A 23698-nucleotide genomic window follows, 5' to 3' on the forward strand; every position below is an offset into this window, starting at 1 on the left:
TCTAGACCAAATAGAAAGCAAAACTAACTTAAAAGTACATTTGACTGATAGTTTAAGTCAATAATTTCTAAATGATTAAAACGTACATGGGAAAGATGTCTGGTTATAAGTGAAATAATCTCCCAGAGGAAATTGTACTTTTAACATTTAAGTAGATAAAGGAATTATCTTCTTAAAAACAAGCTCTTATATCTGAAAGAAAAGTTACTCATTAGTTTTTGAATTGCACCATTTATTCCTCCTCGTTTTTACTTCAAGTGTACTAAGATATTTGCACGAGTAGTAGACCAACTTTGGTCTGATTTAGTATTTTTGCAGTGAAGTTAGCTGGGAGATGAGGTTAAAGGTTAAGTTGCACTTTGTAATTTCACAGGTAAATGTTGCACTTCTACATTATTTAAAAACAGATACCATGAAATGTTATTTTGTTTCAGAGGTTTATTTACAACGCTACATGGACATGAAGCTTCACAACAAAACGCTACAACAGAGCTGAGAAAGGCAAACATGCAGTCAAGTCTACAGTCCGTAACAAAAATATTGACCTATTAAGTATTTTACAGTATCTACAGGGCGTTTATCACTTAGACATTCCTTGTCCCAAACTGCTCCGTACTGTCAAGATTGTCTTCGATGTGCAACTTTTTCACTTTTGAGACATTTCGTCAAACTTTTACACAAAAGCTTCATAACACCTGCTTCTAGACGAGTGGTACAGTTTAGATTCTCCTACATGTGACGATGTGAGACATTCTCAGGATTCACTTTGCTTCACTGGTCAAAGTCACAACGTTTCAACTTCATATGATCGAACCCAGTGGGCCATCGAGTTCACATTCTCAGTGTGTTTTAGTGTTTTTATCCATCTGCGGCAGCGCTCCTGTGGGGATGCACGTGTGTGTTTTGTTTGGACCATCTGACGGAGGGCTCTGAGGTCACTGATGAGGCATTTCAAGGAGACGGCACGACCGCGCCCGTGTCTGTATTGTGTGTGTCTGTGCGTGTGGGGAGACTAGGTAGGAATCCAAGACTGAATCTGGGCGTGGCTGTTGTGGAGTCCAGGTGGGGGTTCAAGCCAGAGACGTCCACGTCACCCTGGGCAGAGAGCAGGAAGAGGAGAGCACACACGCAGCGATTAGTTAACGTGCTGAGACGGCAGTGGGCTGACATACAGCTGGATCGTGTTGGCTGGAGCTGTCTCCAGTTTCTTTTAGTGCATGCTCATCACGGACACACACATACACACACTCAGAGCTACGTAACGGTTTATAAAAAGGCTGAGCTGAGACAAACGTGTCCACATAACATATGAGGAATTAATGTATTTATTTTCTCCATTCTGTGTTTTCTGAAAATGAGTGGACCTTAGAATGATGATGATTCACTTTTACAATGCTCACTTCACTTAAAAGCTAAAGATGCAAATAATCCTTAAGATTAATTCATTCCTCATCCAGTTCTTAATTTGAAGAATATTAATTTAGTGGGAAAAACTCCCTTCATTGAGAAATGATAGTTTCTCAATGAAAAAATAATTGTTACACAATTAGAGACATCTATAGGAAATCCTCTTAACTACTTCTTTAAGTTTTTCCATGAAATCCAATTAAATTCAGTTTGTTAATATAGCGGCAATTCACAACACGTCATCCCGAGGAACTTTCTAAAGAAAGTATTTAGATTTAATCATGCATCCATTCCAACTGAATTCAAACAGTAAGCTATGCTCAGTTTATTATTCAAATAAGCTTGGAAATATGTGCTACACTATAAGGAAACCCAGCATATTGCATCGAGACATTGAATTGCATCATTTATTCCTCCTGAATGAGCAAGTTGCAATAGCAGGCAACTTCCTCGTTAATTATATCACAACTCCTATTAACGTCTATATATCCTACATGGTTCAGCATGGAGTCTGGTCTGAAAAACTTTAAAACTTATTTTTCACCCTTGTATTTTATATTTAGCACTAATCTCAGAACATTCATTACTTTTATTAAAAGTTTAAATGTTCTAGTTGGATGTTGAGTGTGGCATGACACACACAGGTAGGAGGGTGTTTTTATATATATATATATATATTAAGAAAAGCCTTTTAGCCAAAGGTAGGATAAATTTATTTATACACAACCACATCATAATAACCTCCCTAATTTTAAAAGTAAAATAAATACAGAGAAACATGGCTGCTCACCTTCCTGCATTTGCCCTTGCTGTTTAGGAAGAAGTGCATCAGTCACAGTGTCACTGCAGTCCTCTCGCCTCCTTTCACACGAATACTCCCTCAATCCTTCCTCTTCCTCTCCTCCCTCCTCGCTTCCTCCTGCTGAGTCGACTCCACAGAGAGGAAGCTCCAAGTATTCAGGAGACTCAACACTTCCTGTCAGTTCGTCCTCTCCCACACACTCAGGCTCTGTGTGACCTTCCAGCCACATCGGAGTATCTTCTTCATGTAGGTGTCTATTTCTGTGGGAAGAAAAACAAAAGTTGGTAAGATTGTGTTTTTTTTTTTGTTTTTTTGCAAATTTCAGGAAGCAATCTTTTTATCTGACTGACTTATTTCCAAATATCAACATCGGCTGATCAAACCCTCATAACTTCGTGTGCATATCCTGGTGGAGAGACCCTTTTGCTCTTTCCTGTTGGCGGAGCTTCAAACAGATGAACTCTTTATGCGCCTACAGCAGCTTGATAATAAAGGCAGTAAGATGAAAAGTGGAGCAGTTCAGTGTTAAGCTGGTTGATGTCCTACCTGCAGGTCTTAACAAAAGCCGAGCTTATAGGGAACAACTCTGCCTCTCGAAAGACGTCAACCATGAAGAGATTTATGCAAATTTGAACCAACAGATTAGATTAAAACCTTATTTAGCTGTGTCTGTTTTTTTTTTAATTCTAATCCAATGATTTATCTACAGATATAATATTAGTGTTACATTGAGCAATCACCTGGTGACTGGCTTAGACCAGTTTTCAGTTTGACTTGTCCTGATCCTTCAAAAAGCCAATCTTATTCTGGTCAGCACAAAAAAACAGCATGAAGCTACTCAAATGATAATGAAATTTTCTACAATGAAATATTTGTTGCGTGTCAAACAGGCTGAACATATTGAGGCAAAGCCTCCGTTACTTACAGTTAATGAATCTAATAATTGTAATCGCTGCTATAAGATGTTAAACAGCTCAAAATGGCAATTTAGGCTTTTTAAAGCTTGACATGAAAAATGAGCCCAGAAACATTGAGAAACAAGGATTTGCATAGATCCTTTAAAATACCTGTTTAGTGTTTAGCTGGATTTACCAAGTAAGTGGCAAATATCTTTTTGTTCATTAAAAACATTTTCCATTCTGCAGGTAATCTACTCTATTGTAGATTACTTCCACATTTCTTGGTTTTGCCTCAAAAACAGTAAATCTTGTCATCCTACAAGGTAGCATGTTCACCTTTTCAAAATGTTTACATATTCGACTTATTCATAACCTCTGGAATGTTGCTCATGTAAATGAGCAACATTCCCATAGCATCATACCTAAACCACCGTGTTTCACAGAATAATGTGGCTGAAATTCAGTGTTTGAGGGAATCATCTGCCAAACTACCTGCAACCTCTTAACACAAATGATGAGTCTTGGTTTTGTAAATCAATGAAATGTGGTACCACCTCTCATTGAACCAGTCAGCGTATTATTAGGTTAATTGTAACCTCTTCTGCACATTTTTTTTATCCAGCAACAGGATGTCACGGGGGTTTATTGTCTCCACTATCATACACCTGCTAATAAGTTATTCGCCCTGCAGAAAAATGATTTCTATTACAGCTAAATTTGATAACTGAATCACAATGTATAGATTAACACAAATTTGTATTTGAGCACAAATGTTACTTACTCATCACCGAGGCTCATCTGTGACTGGAAAGGACTGACATCCTGGCTGCGGCCCAAACTGCAGCTCTCATCACAGCACAGTGAGGGGTTCAGGTGTAGTGGACCTACACAGCACACACAAACACAGCATAAACTTCACATCTGTACCATTCATTTTTTGGTGAATGGATCACCAACACAATTAACAATGCAATCATTGGATTTCTTGCTAACTTCATCAGCTAAACCTGAACGCACCACAGTGGTGTCCGGAGTCCAGGTGACACTGGCAGCAGGTTCTGTGGGGGAAGTCGTGGAGCCAGCGTGCGTCCAGACAGGAGAGCTCTGCCCCGCTGTAGGGACAGTCTGGAGACCTCAGAGAGGAAGCTGAAGGAAAAGCAACAACATGGTGACCTTCCATGACGTAAGAAACAAGCTGCAGACCTCTCAAATTATTCAGCAAAAATCCATACTAGATATAAAATACTACTAACTAATCAATAAATGTGAATTTATTGCCTAATCAATTTGTTTCAACCTCTAAATCTAATCATTCTCTCCACAGGACAAAGTTGTAGCATGATATGTTACTGACAAGGCCAACCACCATCAGGTTAATGAGGTTAATAATAACTTCTTAGTACAATTTGAAAGTGCAACAGTTTGCATGTTGTGCCAGCTCTGGCGAAGGGCGTTGTGCACATTTTAATGGAGGGAAATTACTAACAAAATACTTAACTGAAGGAAAAAAGTTAAAAAGTAAATAAATAAAAGTGACTGGTAACGCCTTGATACCTTCTGCTACAACTCTTTGTTCCCGACATGCTCAAAGGGGACACATGATGTCATTAATTTGTCGCCCGGGGATATTTCACAGGCTTAATCACTTCTAGCCTCACGAATGCAGGTTATTAAACAAGTTCCCACAAATATGCAGCGTCGTTTAATAAAGCTTAGTTCAGCACCCGGTTTGGGAAGTTAACAAAGGAGAAATGAAGTCAAGTTCAGACAGCAGTGAAGCCTCATTTCAAGGCCTTAGCAACTCTTTCTTTTTTTTTTTAAACATTAATCTGCCAACTTATCTCTGAAGTCAGGATAATAATTTAAAGGCAAGTTTTAGAATGCATATGTGCTTTTTTTCCTTTATTTAAAAAAAAAAAAAAACATCTTCTCAAAATTATTTTGCGCTGAAATGTCACTGTTGTAATAGACCCACAAAGATTTCACAAAATGTTCAAAAGTAGTTAATTTTTTTTAGAGGCATAAAATCATGAAATGCCTAAAGTGAGATTTAGGCCTTGTACAAACTTAGCTGAGTCACTGTCAAAATAAATGTCTCTGCAACTTTGCTGAAAAAAACTTACTACCGTGCACAGTGGAACAGTTTAAGAAAAGTTTTGCTCACATAAAACACACACAATTCTGCGCCTCAGTGTTCTTTTAAACAAAAACGCATAAGGAGCAGTGCAGCGCAAAGCTAAAACCAGCGTCAAAACAAACACAACTCCCTATTAGGAAGTAAAGAAAGTGCCTGAAGGTTAATTTGTGTTGATAGATATACAGATTGAACTACTTTAAATTATGTATTAGAATATAAAGTTAATTAAATGCATGACTGAGTCAAGCATCCTGCAGTGGATTCCCTCTTTAACTATCTCTGTCTGGTTCTGAATCATGTCAATCTCAGTTCCCACATGTAAGTACAGGGATTTTCCCAAAACCTCTTTGGTCAGAAGTTTCATAAATAATCATTTTTGATGATATTAAACTGAGTTTTTGTGTGGATTGAAGGACAAAATACATAAAATATGTTTGTTTTCTCACATAAAACTGTGTCTCAGTTTTATGTTCGAATCCTTTTTAAGTTTTAATTATTCATAATGACCTTCAGAGAGTGAAAGCTAAAGATGACCTCAAAAATGTCACAGTGAACCCATCAATACAAACTACATATATTGATTTTGTAATTGTTAACAAGAACCCATTTCACCAAACAACATTGCAAAAATTAATTTTTTAGTCTTGCAGGGACCATAAGACTTGCTTTTATTGCTTGTGGATTAAATGTCTTTGCTTCAACAAAATTAGTTTGCAAAACTGACAAAAAAAAAGAGCTAAAAATACTCAAATTCTGGCATCTCTGTGATGTCGTCCTGCATTTTAGTAAAAGACTACGACTTGCACATCTGATCTTGAGGAAACATCAAAATGCTTCTTTGAGAAATAAAGGAAATACAACACATGAGGGCATCCTGACTGACCGCTGGGCTTCTTCTCCAGCAGCTGCCTCTTGCAGTAGATGACGCACAGAACCAGCAGCGCCAGCAGGACCGTGGCCAGCGCGCTGCAGATGACTGCGGCCAGCGCCACGTCACGAGGACTCGTCACCACGGAGGGCAGAGGCACCAGGTTCACACGCCCACTACCTGCGAAGGAGACCACACAGAAAATGAGAGCAGAGAAATAACTCGGCGTTTACTTAAAGTGGAAGAAACGTCCATGGGAGTGGGGACAAACACAGCAGAGGGCCATGTGTGTTATCTGATGCGAGCTTTCCCAGGCAACGTGGAAGCAGGAGATTAATTGTCTCTTTGTTCTTTAGGTCAGGTACCTTTTTGCTAAAGCCTAATGAAATAAGCAGAGGAGTTCAAAGACGAAACGCCTGCGGTGGATTCCCTCTTTAACTACCTCTGTCTTGTTCTGAACAGAAGATGATTTACACGCATTGCTCTACCTACCACCCCTCTCGCACTTTGTCAGGCACACAAGCCAGGACAGCTTTTAAAAGCCCTTCAAGTTTCTTTATGTACGGGGGAAAATTAGAAAACATGGTCCATCTAAGCGTCTATATTGTGCTGATTTCATAATGAGGCTCCATTACGTCTCTCGTCCCACCTGAGGGGAAACAATGTGTGTGTTTGCTCCTGCCATCGGGACCCTTAACACACATTCATATAAAGCCTTGAAGAATGCAGCTCATTTTACATGTTCGCACAGCTACGGAGCGTCAGGGCTTAATGCGGCTTAAGGCTAAACATCACAACAGAAAAACGTGAAGCAGTTTTTTAAAAGAAAGAAAAAATTGCTTCTGCTACATGTAATCATCCTTTAATCAAATGAAATTCTCCACGCGGTTGCAGCCGGAGACTCATTTGTGGATTCTTGCAAATGTTTTCGGAGACTGTTGTTAGTTTAAACAAAGATCACAGAGTGCCACATCACAAGAACTTATTAGGAGTCAGGTTTCACCATTTGCTCTTCTTTTCAGTTTTCACAAGAAAGTGCAGAGATTTAAAAAAAAAAAAAAAAAAGCAAAATAAACGCAGAGAGCACAGAATCACCAAAACTCTCTGCAGCTGTGTTTTGAAGAATCAGGTGATAATTAAGTTTGGGGAGATCACCAAGTGCAACTCTTTTCACATTTCACACAATAACATTATTATCTGTAGTGGAAGGAAAAACTGAGTTTATGATCACGTGCTGTGTGTCATGTTTGCTTTTTAGATTTGAGTTACCAGTTCATCTGGTAACTCAAATTACAATTGGACCAACACTGACAGCAGATCGTCAAAAACACAATCAAAGCCTGTTTAAGATTTTACCACTGGTGAAGGATGCAAGTAATCTGAAACCTGAAATTTTGGTGGACATTACTTCTGTAAGACAAAAAACAACAATGCTACACTTTTTTTTTTTTCAAATTGGCATCCGTGGCCCTTTGTTTTATTTAAAACCTAAAGCTGATGACTGATGACACTTTTTTTTGTCATGATTATCTCCAAAGATGTATGAGAGCAACCTTCAAAACTATTTTTAAAGAAAGAAATCTACAAAACAACAGTTAGCGTGCTATGAGCCATGGAGCCACACTGTCAGGTATTTGTCCTGTATTTTGCTGCCAGCAATGTTGTTTAGTCTAAATCCTGGCAGAAACTGATACATTTTGTGTAGAAGAGGAAAGTTAAGGATGGGAAGATTTGCACAGCACAATATGGTTTAAATCAACTAAAACATGAGCCATAGTAATAATATTTACCACAACATCACAATGCAACCTTAGGTGCACATCATGAATCCTTAGGGGCATCGCTTTCTTTATTATCAGCCATTATTTGAGAAAGCCTGAGGGCTAAAGACAACACAGAGAAAATTTGAAGCCTTTTAGTCTTGGTGGTACACCCTTGACATGTCAGTCAGTTTATAACTATTCCAAATTTGTGCATAACTTTAAAGCCCTTCTACTGTGATTGTTGTTTTGTCTAAGAAAGACAGTAGCAGCCTAAACTCTCAAGGCCGTGTACAAATAGCTCCACACAATTAACTCTGATCTGCTAGAGAAATCACACACAGTCTCCCCCGGTCTGTGTGTGCATGATATTGAAGGCGTGGCTTAATACAGAGCAAACAGTGGCAGGGAGCGTACAGTGAAGCAGACTGAATGGTTACCAGTGAGAATGGCAACCGGAATGAGTGAGTTCTTGTTTGAGGAGATCTTTTTCTAGTCAGCTCCACTATTTGTTTTTCAGTATATTAATCATAAATGCGGCCAGTATCAGCCTTTTCACGTTCAAGAGCTCTTTGTTTTGCTGTGTAAACATTGCTTTAGTGCTGGCCAGTTTTTTTGTTTTGTTTTTTTCCCTCCTCTTTTAGACAGATAGGGGATCAGGGTATTTTAACATTCCTTCAGATGGGGAAATACGATGAAACACTGAAAGCAGCTTTTCAAATCTCCTAGGAGGGACAGCGAAGGATTGGTTAGCTATAAACAAGAGAACGTACATGATGTCGGGTTTATGGAACATTCCAGAGGCATCGTGGCACAGCTTAAACCATGCTGGTTTATATAAGTTCCTGTTTATACAGGCATGTTTGTATTGAAAGGCTTTAGCTGCAGTGAAGCTGATAACTCCTTGTTTGCTCTCAAACCTCCTGGTCAAACTGAAGAATAAAATATAAACCACTGAGGGAAAAAAACAACAAAAAAAGAACATTCAATCACAGTAAATCAGTTCGAAAATCATTTTCGCCTAAAGTGATAAAATGTAGAATCTAAACCGTCATCCTAAAGCTAAGTGTTGTTTCCAACTGTGTTAGTGTTTGGTTTTATAGGCTCTTAACCAGTCCAGGGTATCTGTGTGGTGTCTGACATCTGACCACGGTGTTTAAACTTGGTCTTCATTGTGAAGGTCAGATCCAGCTCATCCGAGGTGAGCATCAACACAAAGGCGGCCTGTTATCGGAGCGCCGGCAGCTGCAGCACACACAGATAAACACTGCTCCATTGAACAGACCTCACCTGCTGATATTATCTCCACACAAACCAGACCAATAAACCACAGCCTTTCACAGACGCGGTCACTTTGTGGAATGGCACTTATAGTCCAAATAAAAGCAGCACTTCTTTGCACCTTAAAAGGCTCTTTGACTTACGTCTGTATGAAGGCCTCTAAGGTCTTTCTTTAACGGAGCCATAGCAATGTTTACCCTGATCGCTGAATAGGAGAGAGGAATGCATTCTCCTTGGTATAGACATGAGTTGTCATTTATACATAAACATTAGAGATATTTGATTCATGTATCATATATTTCATTTACTGAAACAGTTTCAGTAAGTGAAGAAACTGTAATTTACTAAATTTGACATGGCATCTGGAATCACAGCTTTAAAATAACAACTCGGTCATACAGTATGTTTTAAAGAAGTAACACAGCAGGGCCCCTCTCACACCTGTTGCTGAACCCTGGTGGCTGACACAAAACTGATAAACTCACTTACAAAAAAAAAAAAAGATACAATTTGTTATTTGGAAATATCTTCAAGAATGTTCAGACAGTAAATTTATGAAAAACGAGCATAAACGGATGAGATTCTCACAGCATCATAATCCTGTGTACGAATACAGTAAAAATGTTTGGTGTGATCTTTTTTTCTTTCAAAGAACAGAAGTAATTAGTCATTCTGCTGCTAAAATAATCCAACAAGAAGGTTAATGAAGGCATGCTAATGTTATTTTAAATAATTTTTTGTGGTTATTTTAATTTTGAAACAAAAATTTACACAAAAATATAAAATAAACATGTCTCTAGACAGAAGAACAAGTGAAGCACATTGATGACAGCTGGTTACTTACTCAGAATAGCGTCAGCGTATTAAATTATGTTGTGCTGTTTGTTTGAACTGCTGTATGTTTGGCGCAAACATACATTTCCCCTATGGGGAGAAATAAGGAACTACACTGGATTATAACACGGTTTCTGTCTGAAGAGCTGAATGGCTAAAAGTGATTTAGCACTTGTTTATTCCTTATTTTAAATTAAGTCTATGCATCAAAATAACAACAAAAAATAATACAGTGATTATCATTTTAACAAATATATCATGTTAAACAGTTTTTTTTATGGCCACCTCCCTCTATGAGACCACATTTAATTTATGACCACAAACATTATGACAGGAAAGTTTGCAGTGATAACTAAACTGAGTTGCATCTTAAACTTTCCTGTGGTTTTCACTTGTATTTATGGGACCGTTTCCTTTGACCTTCATGCTTTGTGGATTATTTGATTATGGTAATTAAGGCTTTAATTTACCCATTAATAAATTTCCTGTATTGACTTGATCTGGTGAAATAACGCTCGATGGCAACAGAAGCTCAGATTGAACTTTTTGACTTCGTGTCAAAACCGACTCGATTTGTGTGCATGTAACCATCTTTTCTCTGGCAACGCCAAGCATGATTATTGCTGTAAGGTGCCGCTTTGACAGTCTGCATATAGCTTGAGTAAGACAGGAGGCAGGACAAAGTGTTCTGCGATCAGCAGCTATCATGATCCCACACGCCTGCATCGGAGTGGCTTCGATGAGTGTGAGTTTAAATACTGGAACCGCTGCTTTAAGCTGCTGGTAGGCTTTCCTTTTTTCCTGGGAACTGGATTCATAAAATTAAATACTGGAGTAATTTTAACAAGTGTTTTAACTGTATTGGAGCAGCATTTTGGGACATTATCACATCTAAGAAGTCCAATTTTAATATGTGAACTTGAAATGTCTGAAAAAGCATTAAAATGGTTTTTGGGTTTCAATATTTTCAGGAAAAACTTTCTTCCTCATTTCATAATGTATAATAAACAAGTAAATCTAAAAACACGTTATTTTATTTTTGTTTTATGCCCAAGTGAAATGTATTTACCACATCACAACTTGAATTTTGAAATTTATCAAAAGTCCCAAGCTGTGTTTTACAGAATCTGTAAATTTTGTAAGATGATTCAGTCCAGATTGAAATTTTTTAAAAAGAACTGATCTGCATTAGCCCAGGAGGAAAAGAGTACAAATAATGTAAAAAAATAAATAAGAAAAACAACTCTGTGAAATACTCTTTTACTCATCCTGAACTAGAAGCTAAATGAAGAATGTTTAACAAAGATTTAGTGATCTGGTCTTTCAATTTTTATATTTTATTTTGAATCCAAAAGACACTAAAGGAATTACTCTATCATACCTCCATGACTCTCATATTCATCAAAATCAATAACATGCTGTTAGCTGATGTGTTTATAGACTGGAAATGGAGGGAATTCTTAGTTTTGGTAACAATCTGCAGCCAATCGAGGTAGAACTGGTTGATTCCTGTCTTTGTCTGAATAACTGGTGCAATGTTAAAAAGTATCCTATATGAGTAAACGATGGGTGAAATGTTCATAATTGTATTAAAAAAACTTGCAAAAACATAAAAAGTCAAAGTGTTGATGTGTAGGAATGTCTGAATATGTAGCATTCAAGATGTACATCATTAAAGGACATCCTAAGACTTTATCTGATGGGAAACAAAAAGGAGACTTCCACAAATCGCCTGATTAACTGGCAGCAGCTCAGTAATTAGTTATACTTGAAAAACAAACAACCAATTTATCTCATTCTAAGGAATGAAGATTCAGATAAGGTCAAACCGTTTTCAACAGATTTCTCAACATTCTGCTTAAAGGTTGTATTAATTATGCATAATGGCTGGATTTTATCGCTTTTGTCTGTGAATAAACTGAAAAACATTTACATTTCTGACTGGCTGATTTATGAAGCCCATTGTAATAAAGTCGGGACAGGAAGAAACTACCAGAGAACGCATACAGGTTCAACTCCACCGGGACGGTGAACTATTTCAGCAGATGAAACGCATTACAGAGGATGAAGAAATCCATAAAACAACCTCATTTTAACTCTAAAAAGCCATTGGGGGAAGAGAGAGAAAGAAGGAAGGAGGGGGGAAGATTTACAGTCCACCCCAGACTACAACTGCTTCCTCCTGCACAGCTGCACCGCTGCCCCGGGCCAGGGTGGCCTACTAGAATGAGCTGCCCTTTAAGTTTTCACCATCCTCCTCGAGATAACAGCCGTGGATGGGGGTGAAGGGCGGCTGAGAGGGGGGCGTGGCAAGACTTTCAAACATTTGGAAATACTCCACTGAGAGTCCCTGTAGGAGCGAACCACCGGCTATGTTCCCACACACAATGGCCATTTTGTTTCACAGGCCTCCTCCAGTATCAAAACGGGAAGTGGCACAGATGGACAAATGAGCAGACAGAGGGAGGCCTGTTGTCTCAAGGTCAGCATACACATCCAGGTTTTCTTTTTTCTTATCCACGTCAATAAAGGGGCGAGATTAAATAACAAAACCAAGAGCAGCCAGTCCAATGACGCCTCCATTGTGCTGTGCAAAGACTGCGAATGTTGTTTAGGTGATATTTCCGCTCTTCCAACACTTAGATCATCAGTACAAGCTCCCTGCAGGAAGTCACACTCGATTACCAAGAAAAAAGTTCATTTGCTTGTTGGTTTCATTTGCAAAACTGAAATCAAACCATTGCTCTTGACAAGGAGGAAGAAGTTAATAGGATGTGCAGCCTAATGGAATATGAGCTGTGTGGATTTATTGGAACACATTCCCAGTTTCTTTTGTCCACATAAATGCCAGAAATTAAAGCAGCAAACTCAGAATTGTTGTAATTGTAGTTGAATCAAACATACACGCAGCATTTTTCATTAACTGTGCCTTGAAAAGGTATTCACACCCCTTAAACCTTTGGACTGTTTCATCATATCACAGCCAAAAAATATACCAACAAATTGTAGTGCACAGTTGTGAGGTTAAAAAAAAGTTGTACATGGTTTTAAAAATCTGTGAAATGTTGCATGCATTTGGACCTTTCAGTCACAGTGTCTCTAAGTCTCTGAGGTTTGCACATGTAAGCCTGCTTTCTCCCTGAAATGTCTGCTGTGGTCCTTAATCTTCATGATGCAGTTCAAACTGAAATGCAATTACTTGTGTTCTTTGTTTACAACCTTGGTCATTTCCAAAGGTAGTTGGTTGGATTTTATTTGATGGTATCAGATAATGTGGGGTGAAAACAAATGCACACTTTTCAGATTGTTATTTGTGAAAACCATTTGCAAACTGTGTGCTCCTTTCCTTCCACTGCATGTTAATTTAAAGTTTATGGCTCTAATGTTACAGAAAGATTAAGGGAAGTGAATACTTTAGAAAAATGTTCTACTCAGGGAAGTTTTCTCATTTAGCCCAAACTGAGCACTGAAAATGAGTGACATGTTCTATAATCCAATATAACCCCGTGCTGGCAAATCTTAGGTGGCCATTGCAGGATCCATTTCAGCTCTTAAACTTCCCAGCTTTGAAATCCCAGCATTTATTTATCTTCGTAACATAGCTGGCTGCCTTGGTTGGACTTAATGAGTCAAACACAGCTCACTCCACCCTTAGAAAGTTGTGGTTCTGGTTACTCTTATAAGGACTTTGTGCTGGCATGTTGAGTGTGTGTCTCTGTGTTAGCTTTGTTGTGGCACCGGGTTTTGGTTCCACTCGCATTTGGCAAGAAGTTCAAATGCATGTGTTTGTGGTGATGGTGTTTGCTTTCTGACTTTTGTATCTCTGTTGTTTCATGTTCGAACATCTCCTGCTGCGGTTTGGGGAGTCTGTTTTCTGGGAGCATTTCAGGCCAACCGTTAGGAGTGGTCAAATGATTCAAAAGTGCTTACAATTGGGCTCATATGGAGGCGGAGGGTCCCCACAAGGTATGCACTCCATGTCCTGGAATCCACTTAATTTTGTTTTTCTATAAAATCTGTTGCAGACACAAGGTTACATGTTTAGTAAACAAAACAAACATTTTTTACTATAAAATTAGACAGACTGGTGTTTGAGTGCTTTCTTACCCCGGTAGACAGTCGCCACACACGGCGTTGCTGGTGGTGGAGCAGTTGCCCTTCTGGAAGCGGTTGATGAGGCCACAGTCCAGACAGGGTTTGCACTTCTGCAGGCTCCGGTCCTCTTTGAAGCGGCTGCTCCGACAAGGCACGCACCGGGCATCCTCTCCATAACCAAAGCCACATTCCTGGGGGGATTAAAAGAGAAGAATACAGAGTAAGAGGTGGCAGGGTTGGGGGGGGGGAATTGGTTGATTTGGGTTGATGTGCAGATGGTGAAAGGGGGAGTTTGAATGTGAACTGCTGGGGGTCCCAAAATTAAAGAATGATCTTAGCCCACTGGGTTAGAGGGTAACAATGGCCTGCCTCTTTTCAGAGTCCATCTTACACAGCCAATAATCTCCCTGACTCTCTCAGTATGAATGAGTCGCCTTCCGCTGCAAGACCCAGAGAGGCCATGCATTTGAATAACAAAGCCTTTGGGGACACCCACTGTTGTATTGTCACAGGTTTATTGCTGTGTTTTTTAAACTACTCCCACTCTGACCTGACTCAGTGAGAGCCCTGTTGATTGAGAGGCTGGCTAGCAAAGGAAATGCTTCAGGAAGAGTGCAGGGATTATAAAGAAGTAGATGGAGGGAAAAGCATATGAATACTTGTTTTGTGCTAAACCATTAAAGGTGCCTTTATAAAGGCCAGCTTCTCTTGCATGTGTGAATGATCTAATGCAAATCACTTCTATGCATTAGATTCTTTCAGCAAACATTTCATGTATAAAACACAGCACCCTACTGCCTTTCGGGTAAAGCTTCACAGTAAAGTCCTATATTTTGAACTGTAATCTGATCTGATCCTCATGCCTTCTTAATGAAATTGGTTTAAGGTCACACTTATGTCTTTATTTTAAGTAATGTTAGAGTGATCTGCTTAATCATTTCAAAAAACAAACCATTAATATGATGTTTAGCAAAATGCAAAACATTTTCTGCCATGATGTTTGGACAGACACTGTTTAGAAAAATACAATAAACCACCTTAGTCACCCCACCTCATCCTCCATAAAGTGTTATGTGGATAATTTTAAAGCACAAGAACTTAAGAGAAATAGGTTTGGTTAATCAGAATTATTAATGTGTTTATGTTTGTCAGACCTGAACCTTCATATTGCAAGAATATTGCAGCTGGTTTCTTCCTGAGCTTTTACTGTGGTGTAACACACCAACATCTTCACTGGTACATATTGAGGCCCCTTTAAAAACATCCACATCCCCCTCAGCTCTAAACATGAATCCTGAAGAAACCCTGTATGTTGTGAGCTTAAAACAAAAGAGGGAAATAATACCCAAGAGTCTAGAGAGATTAAACAAAAGGGCAAAAATTTTGTGGTATAGATTTACCAGGATCTCACTTTCTCAAACCTATAAAGATAAAATTACAATCTGGCCACTGCGCATCTCTCTTCCCAGATATCCAGATCTCTGAAACTGATGTTGAAAGCCTGGTGACCTTGATAACAGCTGATATTACTGTACATTGCACAGAATGAAAAAAACCCTGCAGCAATGACATCATATATTGTTCATTCATTATCGGCTCTGTGGCAGCTGTACTCATGTAATCCAGGATCCCCACATTGCTCTCCAGATCCTGGAGGACAGGGATATATCATTAAAGTGAAGGTCAACTTCAAAAAGAACTTCTCTCCTCACCCGTGTCCCGTTTCACTGGTCTGGCATGCACTCCGGCTGGAATGTGGGCAGAAGACTTTGATAGAGGGAGGTTGGGTTTAGGGGAAATAAAAATGGAGGTCGGAGGCAAATATGTGATCTTGCTCGGGCACAGAGAGGGAGGATTAGAAAGACGTCCCTTCCAGCCAAACACATGTGAGCCTGACATTGAAACCTTGAGCCGTGCTTGGCCAGGTGGCCCAGATTGGATCGGCCAATTGCAGCTGTTCCTCTGAGCTCTCCATATAAGGCCGTACAATGCAGCAGGGCAGAGTAGGGCACCAAGGGAAGAAGAGGGATGGCTTATGCAGTGGGGAAAAGACAAATTAATAAGGCTCCTCTTTGCATGTCATAATCTTCGATTTTGTCAAGACAGTTAATCGAAAAGGGATTTGCAGAGGAGTGATTGCAGGATAGGGCCTAGTGACCTGTTTCCACATGAAGCAATGGGGCCTCAGGATGATTCAATCCAACCGGGCCTGGCATTGGCACAAGCACTGTTCCTGGGGCACCACATGTCAGGATGGGCCAGTGCTACGCAGACACAAGCAGGTCAGAGCACTGAAGCAAAGAGGAACAAAGCCAAGTGCTGCTCCTCATCTACAGACCGCATAGGATAATAAGGAGCAACTTTTCTTTCTTTTATAACAGGAAAGAAGACACAGCAGAGCTGACAGGAGAGGCTCACAATATGTTTACTTCAGTAAAAACAGTTTCCTTATATCAATCTATTTTCTTAGTGTAAAAATATGCAATTACTTCTGCTTTTGTTTTTAGACCATAAGTTGTGTAAGAAGTGTGTACCTTCTCCTGTTATTAGCCTTTGTTCAACAGAACCTATAAAGCTAGACTTTATTAGTTAGTCAGGCTACCTGGCTATCCTGCAGCTGGTTGATTTACAGACATGCTGCTCACAGGATGCCAACTCTAGTTTTAATCAGCGTTGCCTCAATAAAAGTTATGACTTTATGCTTCTTTTGACTGGAAATGAATCAGAACTCCTAAATCCGTCTCTCTGGAGCTGTAAAGTGTAGGTGTCATTTTTCAGCCAGCTGACTGGCAGTGCCTGGCCAAAGGGGAAGTCGGGGCAACATCACAAGACTCAATGGTCTGAAAACCCTGAAACTGTGACTTCATGAAACCTTGGTGTATCTTGATAACAGTTATCAGCCAATGAAAATATCAGATTGAAGGTCAACACAACAAATACTAACAAGTACATGTAAACATAAAATGTAAAAGGCATTTATAACTGTGGCAAACATCAGCTACTTCAAGCAGCTTGAATTTCCAAAATTTAATCAGTCACAGCTTATCAAGAGTTTGGAGATAAAATGGTTAACCTTCATGGTCTCTGTCCCGTATCAGAGGCTGCAGATGGCACCAGCATAAACAAAATAGCAGCATAACAATTCGAAGGTCCTAAACTACATTATTTTGAGAAAGTCACTGTTTTGGCCAAATCATCAGCTGAACCAGTCAGGAGAGGACAGAACTTCTGGAGAGTAAAAGCCTGAATTCAAAAAGGAAAAAGAAAAAACATGTCACACTAAGTTTGTTAACTGCAATATCCTCTTTAAAGTACTCAGTTTGAAAAAAAAATCATTTTAAAAGAAATCTACAGACAATGTATTAAATTATGCATCCACCGCTTCTACACAAACTTAGAAATGGCTTTACATGCCCTCAAAAACCATGAAAACAAAATAAAATAAGCAGATGCTTGACATCACGTTCCCCTGCATGTCCTATCTCCTGATCTTGTTTGGCTGAGACTGCCAAGCATAACAGCCGTGTGGAGGGGAGAGAGGGGCCGAGCTGGCTGGGTCCTGATGCGTGTTCAGACGCACAGATATTTCTGAGATTAAGAGGGAATCACGGTAGGAGAGGGGAGAGGAGGGGCAGCCGGTCATATGATCCTGTGATGAAACAAGCCTGGAAACACTGCCAAGTCCGTTGGAGCAAGGTTCTGTTTCGCTCATAACACAATGAAACCTTTTTTTGTTTAGAAAGACTCTGAAAACTTCTTCAGATGTGAAAATTCTGCACCACATGGACAACTTTTCTGTTGCTTGACAAAAATGAATATTTGTGACAGCTTTTCAGCCAGCAGCACTCAACGGTTCTTTGTCTTGGGATTGCTGTTGCAGGAATAATTACCATCTTCCTATGCTACATATTGATGTCACATCAAAAACGCATGCTCCTGACATTTCTTTGTTCTTTTTTTGCCACTTGCATTTTTCTAGAATGCACTGGAAGGCCGGTAAACCCTTTTTCTACCAAAACGGAATGAAATCTGGAATCAAATATGTGTAGAGTAAAGTAGTTATAATGGACTATGTGTGGGTGGCTACTTGAGCAACAGTTAGCGTGGCGGTGCTAATTGATGTTTGTCAGAGCGGCTTCCAGAGGCAAACATCCAGAGCAAACTGGGCCACATTCCTCTGAAATCTCTATAGCAGCTGCACAGAGGGACTCCAGAAGGCCGCTTCCTTCCCCACCGGGTCAAAACCCCCATCGTTTTTAGGGTTACGCAGATCTCTGATCACAAGCTTTTCTAACTCTGGGAGTCTTTCCCCCGGTCCCAGGCTCTGGTCTTCTCTTTGAGCCAGCATCCCGCTACCTTCAGAGAAAGAGTGAAGCGGCCAATTATTAACCAGGACCCCAGGGTGGCGGGCAGCACTCACGCCTGCTGAGCAGGCAGAGAAACTGGAGGATCACTGAAGCATGTTACTAAGCACACAGTGCATGTTTGTGTGCTTGCAGATTAAAGGCGACAGGGCTTAAATGTGTTCAACAGATGTAAAGCTGAGGGTAGAGAGTGTTTTCATCTTTAATTTTCCTGCTGCTAATGTATTTTTGTTAGAAACATCTGCCTCGTATCCAGCCATACGGCAAGGCTGCAGATCATAAAGTGATACAAACTTCTGATGCCCATTTTGTCTGTGTGTGTTTAAGTTCTTTGTAGAGTCTAATTAATTACCTGCAGTTGTGCACTGATGCTGGTTTCAGAAATTGTTTGTGTAAAAAAAATATACATACACACACACTACCCCCCACACACACACACACACATTTGGCACTAGTCAAAAGTGACTTGCACTATGTGCTTCATTACTATTCCCATAATTAAATGCATTTCATGTCATCTGGATTTTATGACATAGTCTCACACAAATAGCTTATAATTATAACATGGAAGGAGAGGGTTTTTTTCTTTTCTTTTTTGAAAATTTTACAACTAAAATCTGAAAAGTGTGTAGTACATTGTTTTGCAGTCTCTCAGAGACTGCAAATCTTCCCCTGGAATTACAGCTGTGAGTTTATTGGGGCATGTATATTTAGAAACTAAATATTCTATCTATATTTATTTTCAAGGCAGATCTCTGTCAGATTGTGTAAAGAGTGTCTATGAACTTGAACTTTCCAGTTTTGTCAAATTAGATGCTTGTTTCTGGTTGCTTTACTGCGAAAAGGTAAACCTCTAGCTCAGTCTCAAATCTTTTTGCAGACTACTAGGTTTACTTTCACTGCTTCTGTGTTCAGTTTGATCAACATTTCTGACTAGATTCCTAACCTCTGCTGAAGAAAAGCATCCCCTTAGCATGACTCTGACACCACCATGTTTCAAGACAATTGCGCAGATTAAATAACACACAGGTAGATTTTATTTCCTAACAAGTTGTCCTCTGAAATTAGATTATCTCTATTGTGTAAGGGGTATCAGAGTAAAGGGGATATTATGCAAAAAATGCCCTACTTGTCAGATACTCATTTCATAAAAATTAAAAGCAGGGTCCCTTTTCTACCTTTTAATATTTGTCCAGGCCTTTGTGTTGGTTTAACCCATAAGATTCATTACCACCTGTGGATATAATGTGACAAAAAGTTTGAGGGGCATCTAGATTATTCTATGTCCTGTTTATTTGGCTTCCCATCACTGCCTCCTCTTGCCAGGCTGGGTAGGTGCTGTAATCGGTGCTTCTAGAGAGGAAAAGGGCTCACCAGCCCTAACTGACACTATAGAGGCCTGTTTGTACAAAGCTCACAGAAAGCTGCGGCTCAGGGGGTGGAAAAGACTCTATTCCCTGTTGAGAGAGCTGCAAGCTTAGGCATGGCTTGCTTCAGAGGGTGAAGACAATGAGTTGGACCAGCCGTGATGGGGAAAGACAATGGAAGCCATTCAGCTGGAGGAGGTCAAAAGAATGGGTGTGTCTGATTAAAGGAGGGCCGGCGTTGTTGGACAGAAGTTAATAACGGTTTGGCGGCTCTCTGGATAAAAGGGAGGAAGCAATAAATAAAGCTGCTAGTTTTCCCCAACATGTGATGTGAAACGCTTTTCTCAAAGTCGTTTTGATTGATTCCAAAGCCATATCTTACACAGAGTGCTGGATGAATCTAACAGAAGAGACGATTAAAAGGCAAAAACCTATTTCAAAACACTTGTGCTCCAACCTTAGAAAGCTCCTGTCCTGCATCGCACTGTTTGCAGGGTTTGCAGTTCCCAAAGCGGTCCTTGTACTCCTGCTCTCTGCACTCTCTGCTCCCCTCCATGGCTCCCACGCCGAGCTGAAGGGAAACAGACATTTGGTGAAAGTTAAAGATTCCTGCATTTCATCACCACTTCTGTCCGTGGCAGATAAAGACAACCCCTTCCATAGCTACACATCACTTTGTCTCATGATACTTTAAGAGGGTCTAAGTCATTGCTATGGACTCCTTTTGATAGTAACGTCTGAAGCAGATGGGATGTGAGGAGATCAAACCTTAATGAGTCTTGTGGGAAACTTTGTAGCTGGCAACAATACAGAGATCACAGGAAAACAGGGAGTCTGGCCAGCAGATATAATCATAAAAGCGCAGTGGATAGGGAAAATATGACAGCATGCGCTCAGATGGGAACTCTCAGTCTCCTTTTCAACACTGGAGGACACGCATATGTAGTTTATAAAAGCTAATATGTTTTAAAAAGTCTTGCACATTGGTTTCTGTCAGAAGTATTTGCAATGGCATGTCTGAGAAGAAGAGGGGTAACAGTTAAGTGTTACCCCTCCCCACCTGTTGCTGCAGCTACCTGGACCTCATTTACAAGAAAAAAGTTTTTGAGAAATGTTTCCATAACTTAAAAATATCCGTCATGCCACATATGCCACCCATCAAACTGCTGCCTACAAAAACCCTCCCACAAATGATTCTGTCCACTGGTCAGCTGACTAAAAGGAGACTACTACACTTTTCCCTCAAAGTAAAAATAATTCTGGTGGTAGAAAACTAGCAGAGCAGCTCCTATTGCTCCCATAGCTACCTGAGAAAATAGGCAAATTAACTCATTTTTGTCAAGATCGATGTCTAATAAACAAAATATCCACACATACCGTTTGCTACAAGTAATATGACAGTGATAATCCATATATATTATAAAATAATTACAATAATAATAATACAATTAATCACAAAAATATACAAGTGAAAGCGTTCCTACCAAAGCTGAGAAGATGATATGTGCAGTTAGCAGGAGGGACAAGCTGTGTGGAAGCCTCCAAAACATCTTGATGGCCACTAATGCTTTGAGCTGAAAGCAAAGACAAACCAGTCAAATCTTTATATTCTCCTGTTAAGAAGCAAACGCATATTTGGTTGGAGCAATATTTTGAGAACAACAAATAACAAATGATATGACGGTTTGGATCAAAATGTGACTACAGTTTTGTTCTTCTTTACAATGAAATGTCTCTGTGAGTTTGGGTAGTTCTCAATTAATTGTGTAAAGTATGGTGAAAATAAAAAGCAAATATGTAAGGCAGAGAAAGTTGTCGATTTCTTTGAAAGCACACACACACACACACAAAAATTACATTTTAATTTAAGCATGTGCAGACAGCATGAACATGACTGGAATCTAGTGGAAAGAACAGCTTTCCAAAAAAAGAAACCTGAAATAAAATTTTACATTTATTAATGTCACATTTCAGTGTCGCATGTCTTACAGGACGCATTTTAAACAGCACTGGGCAGAATCTGCTTATCCTACTTAAACTAGTTTTCTAAATTATGAGGAAGAAAACTGTCATATTATTGCTTTGTTCCTTACATTGCAGGTTCAATAGTTTGGTAGAACCAGAAGTAAAAGGAATGCAAGCCAAATATTTAATTTGAACTAAATAGTCTATATTTCACATCTCACCCTGCTTGTTATTGAATGCAACCAATCCAAAATTAATATCAACAATTCCTAAATAGCTTAAAAATGTAGCCACCAAGAAGACTTAATTCAGCATGGTAAACAGTGTAAGGTTTGTTATGGTGATTTTTCACTGTGATCTGCTAAAATCCAACTCTGTTTCCCGTCAGTGAACGACGCATGAATGTCCCAAGCTGAACTCAGCGCGTTTCTTACCTGATCAAAAAAAGAGCAGGCTATTGGCTAAAGATCCCGAAAAGTGGACAGCAGACCGGCGAAAGGCGTGTTTCCCGCACCGGTGAGCTCACCATGTCAGCGCCGCAGCTCCTGCACCGCACCGCACCGCACCGCACCGTACCGTACTGCTCCTGCACCGCACAGCTCTGTTTTGAGCTGCAGCAGCAGCAGCAGAAGCTCAAGCGCAGATCAAAGGCGGGGAGAAGGGGCAGGCTTTATGGATCTGATCTGTGATCAGCCAGCCTACATCAAAGACACGCTTTCACACAGAGAGAGACAGAGAGAAATGCGCACAGACACGCAAACACGCACGCACACGCACCCACACACATACACAGGCCTGAATTCATTGAATGATCAGTCTTCAGCCCGCTGCCTCCTGTGTCAGATCGATGACAGCAAATATCTGATTATGGCTTGGATTCAGCAAAACCCCATAATTTACCTTGTCTTTATTTGAGCTTGAATTCTGTTTATTATTAGCATTTGCAAAAGATATATTGCTGATATCTTTTGCCTGTTTTATAAAGTTCAGTTGCCATCACACATGTATCTTTTGATAGCTAATTCTTTTGCTTTTTCCATGGCTCTGAATCCAACAACACCCATGTAAGGATAAAACATGCAAGTCTGTCAGGAGTCCAAATAACACTTGCATCTATGGTATGCAGAAAACCACCAATGAATGCATAACACAGCAGCTTTAAAGCAGATAGGTCAAAATTACAGAAGACAACACTGCTGTCATCTAAGAAAAGGAAATCAAGGGGACAGTTACAGATTCACCACAAATTGCATAATAACAGATTAAAACAACAGTTATGCCTGGTTGGATACATCTTGATTTCAGATGCAGGATTTAAGTTCTGAATTTGGCAGAACTTAAATGCTGCAGATGTGCTAAATTGCACAAATCAGTTTGGTGTTATTGTTGGGAAATTTCTGCATATTTTGACACCCATTGGACCCCAGCTGAGCATCATTTCCTAAGTATCATGTCTGGCCATCATCCATTAAGTGTGCCCATATACTAATGCGATACTTCCAGCAGGATAATGTACCTTGTGACATCTCAAATTATTGAGCTCAACACTGGCTTCCTGAACATGACCATCAATTGCACTTCACTGACCGCCACAGACACCATTTCTCAATCCACTTGAACTTCTTTGGGATAACGTGAAGATTCCCATCATGCATCAGGATCAGGAACATTTCCCCAACACCTTGTTAAATCAATAAAAATTAAGGGAGTTCCCAAGGCATAAGAGGGTCCAAACCAGAACTACTGTGGGTCACCTAACAAAGTGTTTGATTAGTGTATTGTTTAGCACTGATTGTTTTAAGCCATTTTAAAGTATTCTTTCCTCTACCAAAGTCCAACAGTCCTTATTACGCTAAAGGTTCCCTGATATGAGAGTTTATTTATGGCTTCAGTGACACAAGAGCAGCCACTAATATCCA

General features: G+C 39.7%; 1 protein-coding gene across 2 annotated transcripts; it reads right to left on the reverse strand.

The window, feature by feature from the left end:
• Positions 1-418: 418 nt before the first annotated feature.
• LOC129359221 (tumor necrosis factor receptor superfamily member 19-like) lies at positions 419-22715 on the reverse strand. 2 transcript variants are annotated; one of them, XM_055028688.1, is made up of 10 exons: positions 22306-22715; positions 21299-21388; positions 20272-20385; positions 14096-14274; positions 13919-14004; positions 6129-6293; positions 4126-4254; positions 3890-3992; positions 2198-2469; positions 419-1095 (listed from the first exon to the last, which is right to left on the reverse strand). In XM_055028688.1, the coding sequence occupies exons 1-10, from the start codon at positions 22306-22308 to the stop codon at positions 1091-1093; spliced, it is 1146 nt and encodes a 381-aa protein (XP_054884663.1). In that variant the 5' UTR covers positions 22309-22715; the 3' UTR covers positions 419-1090. The 2 variants fall into 2 exon arrangements, with proteins under 2 accessions (XP_054884663.1, XP_054884664.1); XM_055028689.1 differs by having other exon boundaries at positions 22214-22714.
• Between the last annotated feature and the right edge of the window lie 983 nt (positions 22716-23698).

This window comes from Poeciliopsis prolifica, unplaced genomic scaffold, assembly GCF_027474105.1.
Source record: "Poeciliopsis prolifica strain line A6 unplaced genomic scaffold, Auburn_PproV2 SCAFFOLD004, whole genome shotgun sequence".
NCBI lineage: Eukaryota > Metazoa > Chordata > Actinopteri > Cyprinodontiformes > Poeciliidae > Poeciliopsis > Poeciliopsis prolifica.

Bases quoted from the DNA above. Each gene is read 5' to 3' on its own strand.
- LOC129359221 (XM_055028688.1), bottom strand. The intron at 3,993-4,125 runs GTGCGTTCAGGT...TGTGCTGTGTAG, and splicing joins GGACTCCGGACACCACTGTG to GTCCACTACACCTGAACCCC. The intron at 2,470-3,889 runs GTAAGTAACATT...TTCTTCCCACAG, and splicing joins CAGATGAGCCTCGGTGATGA to AAATAGACACCTACATGAAG.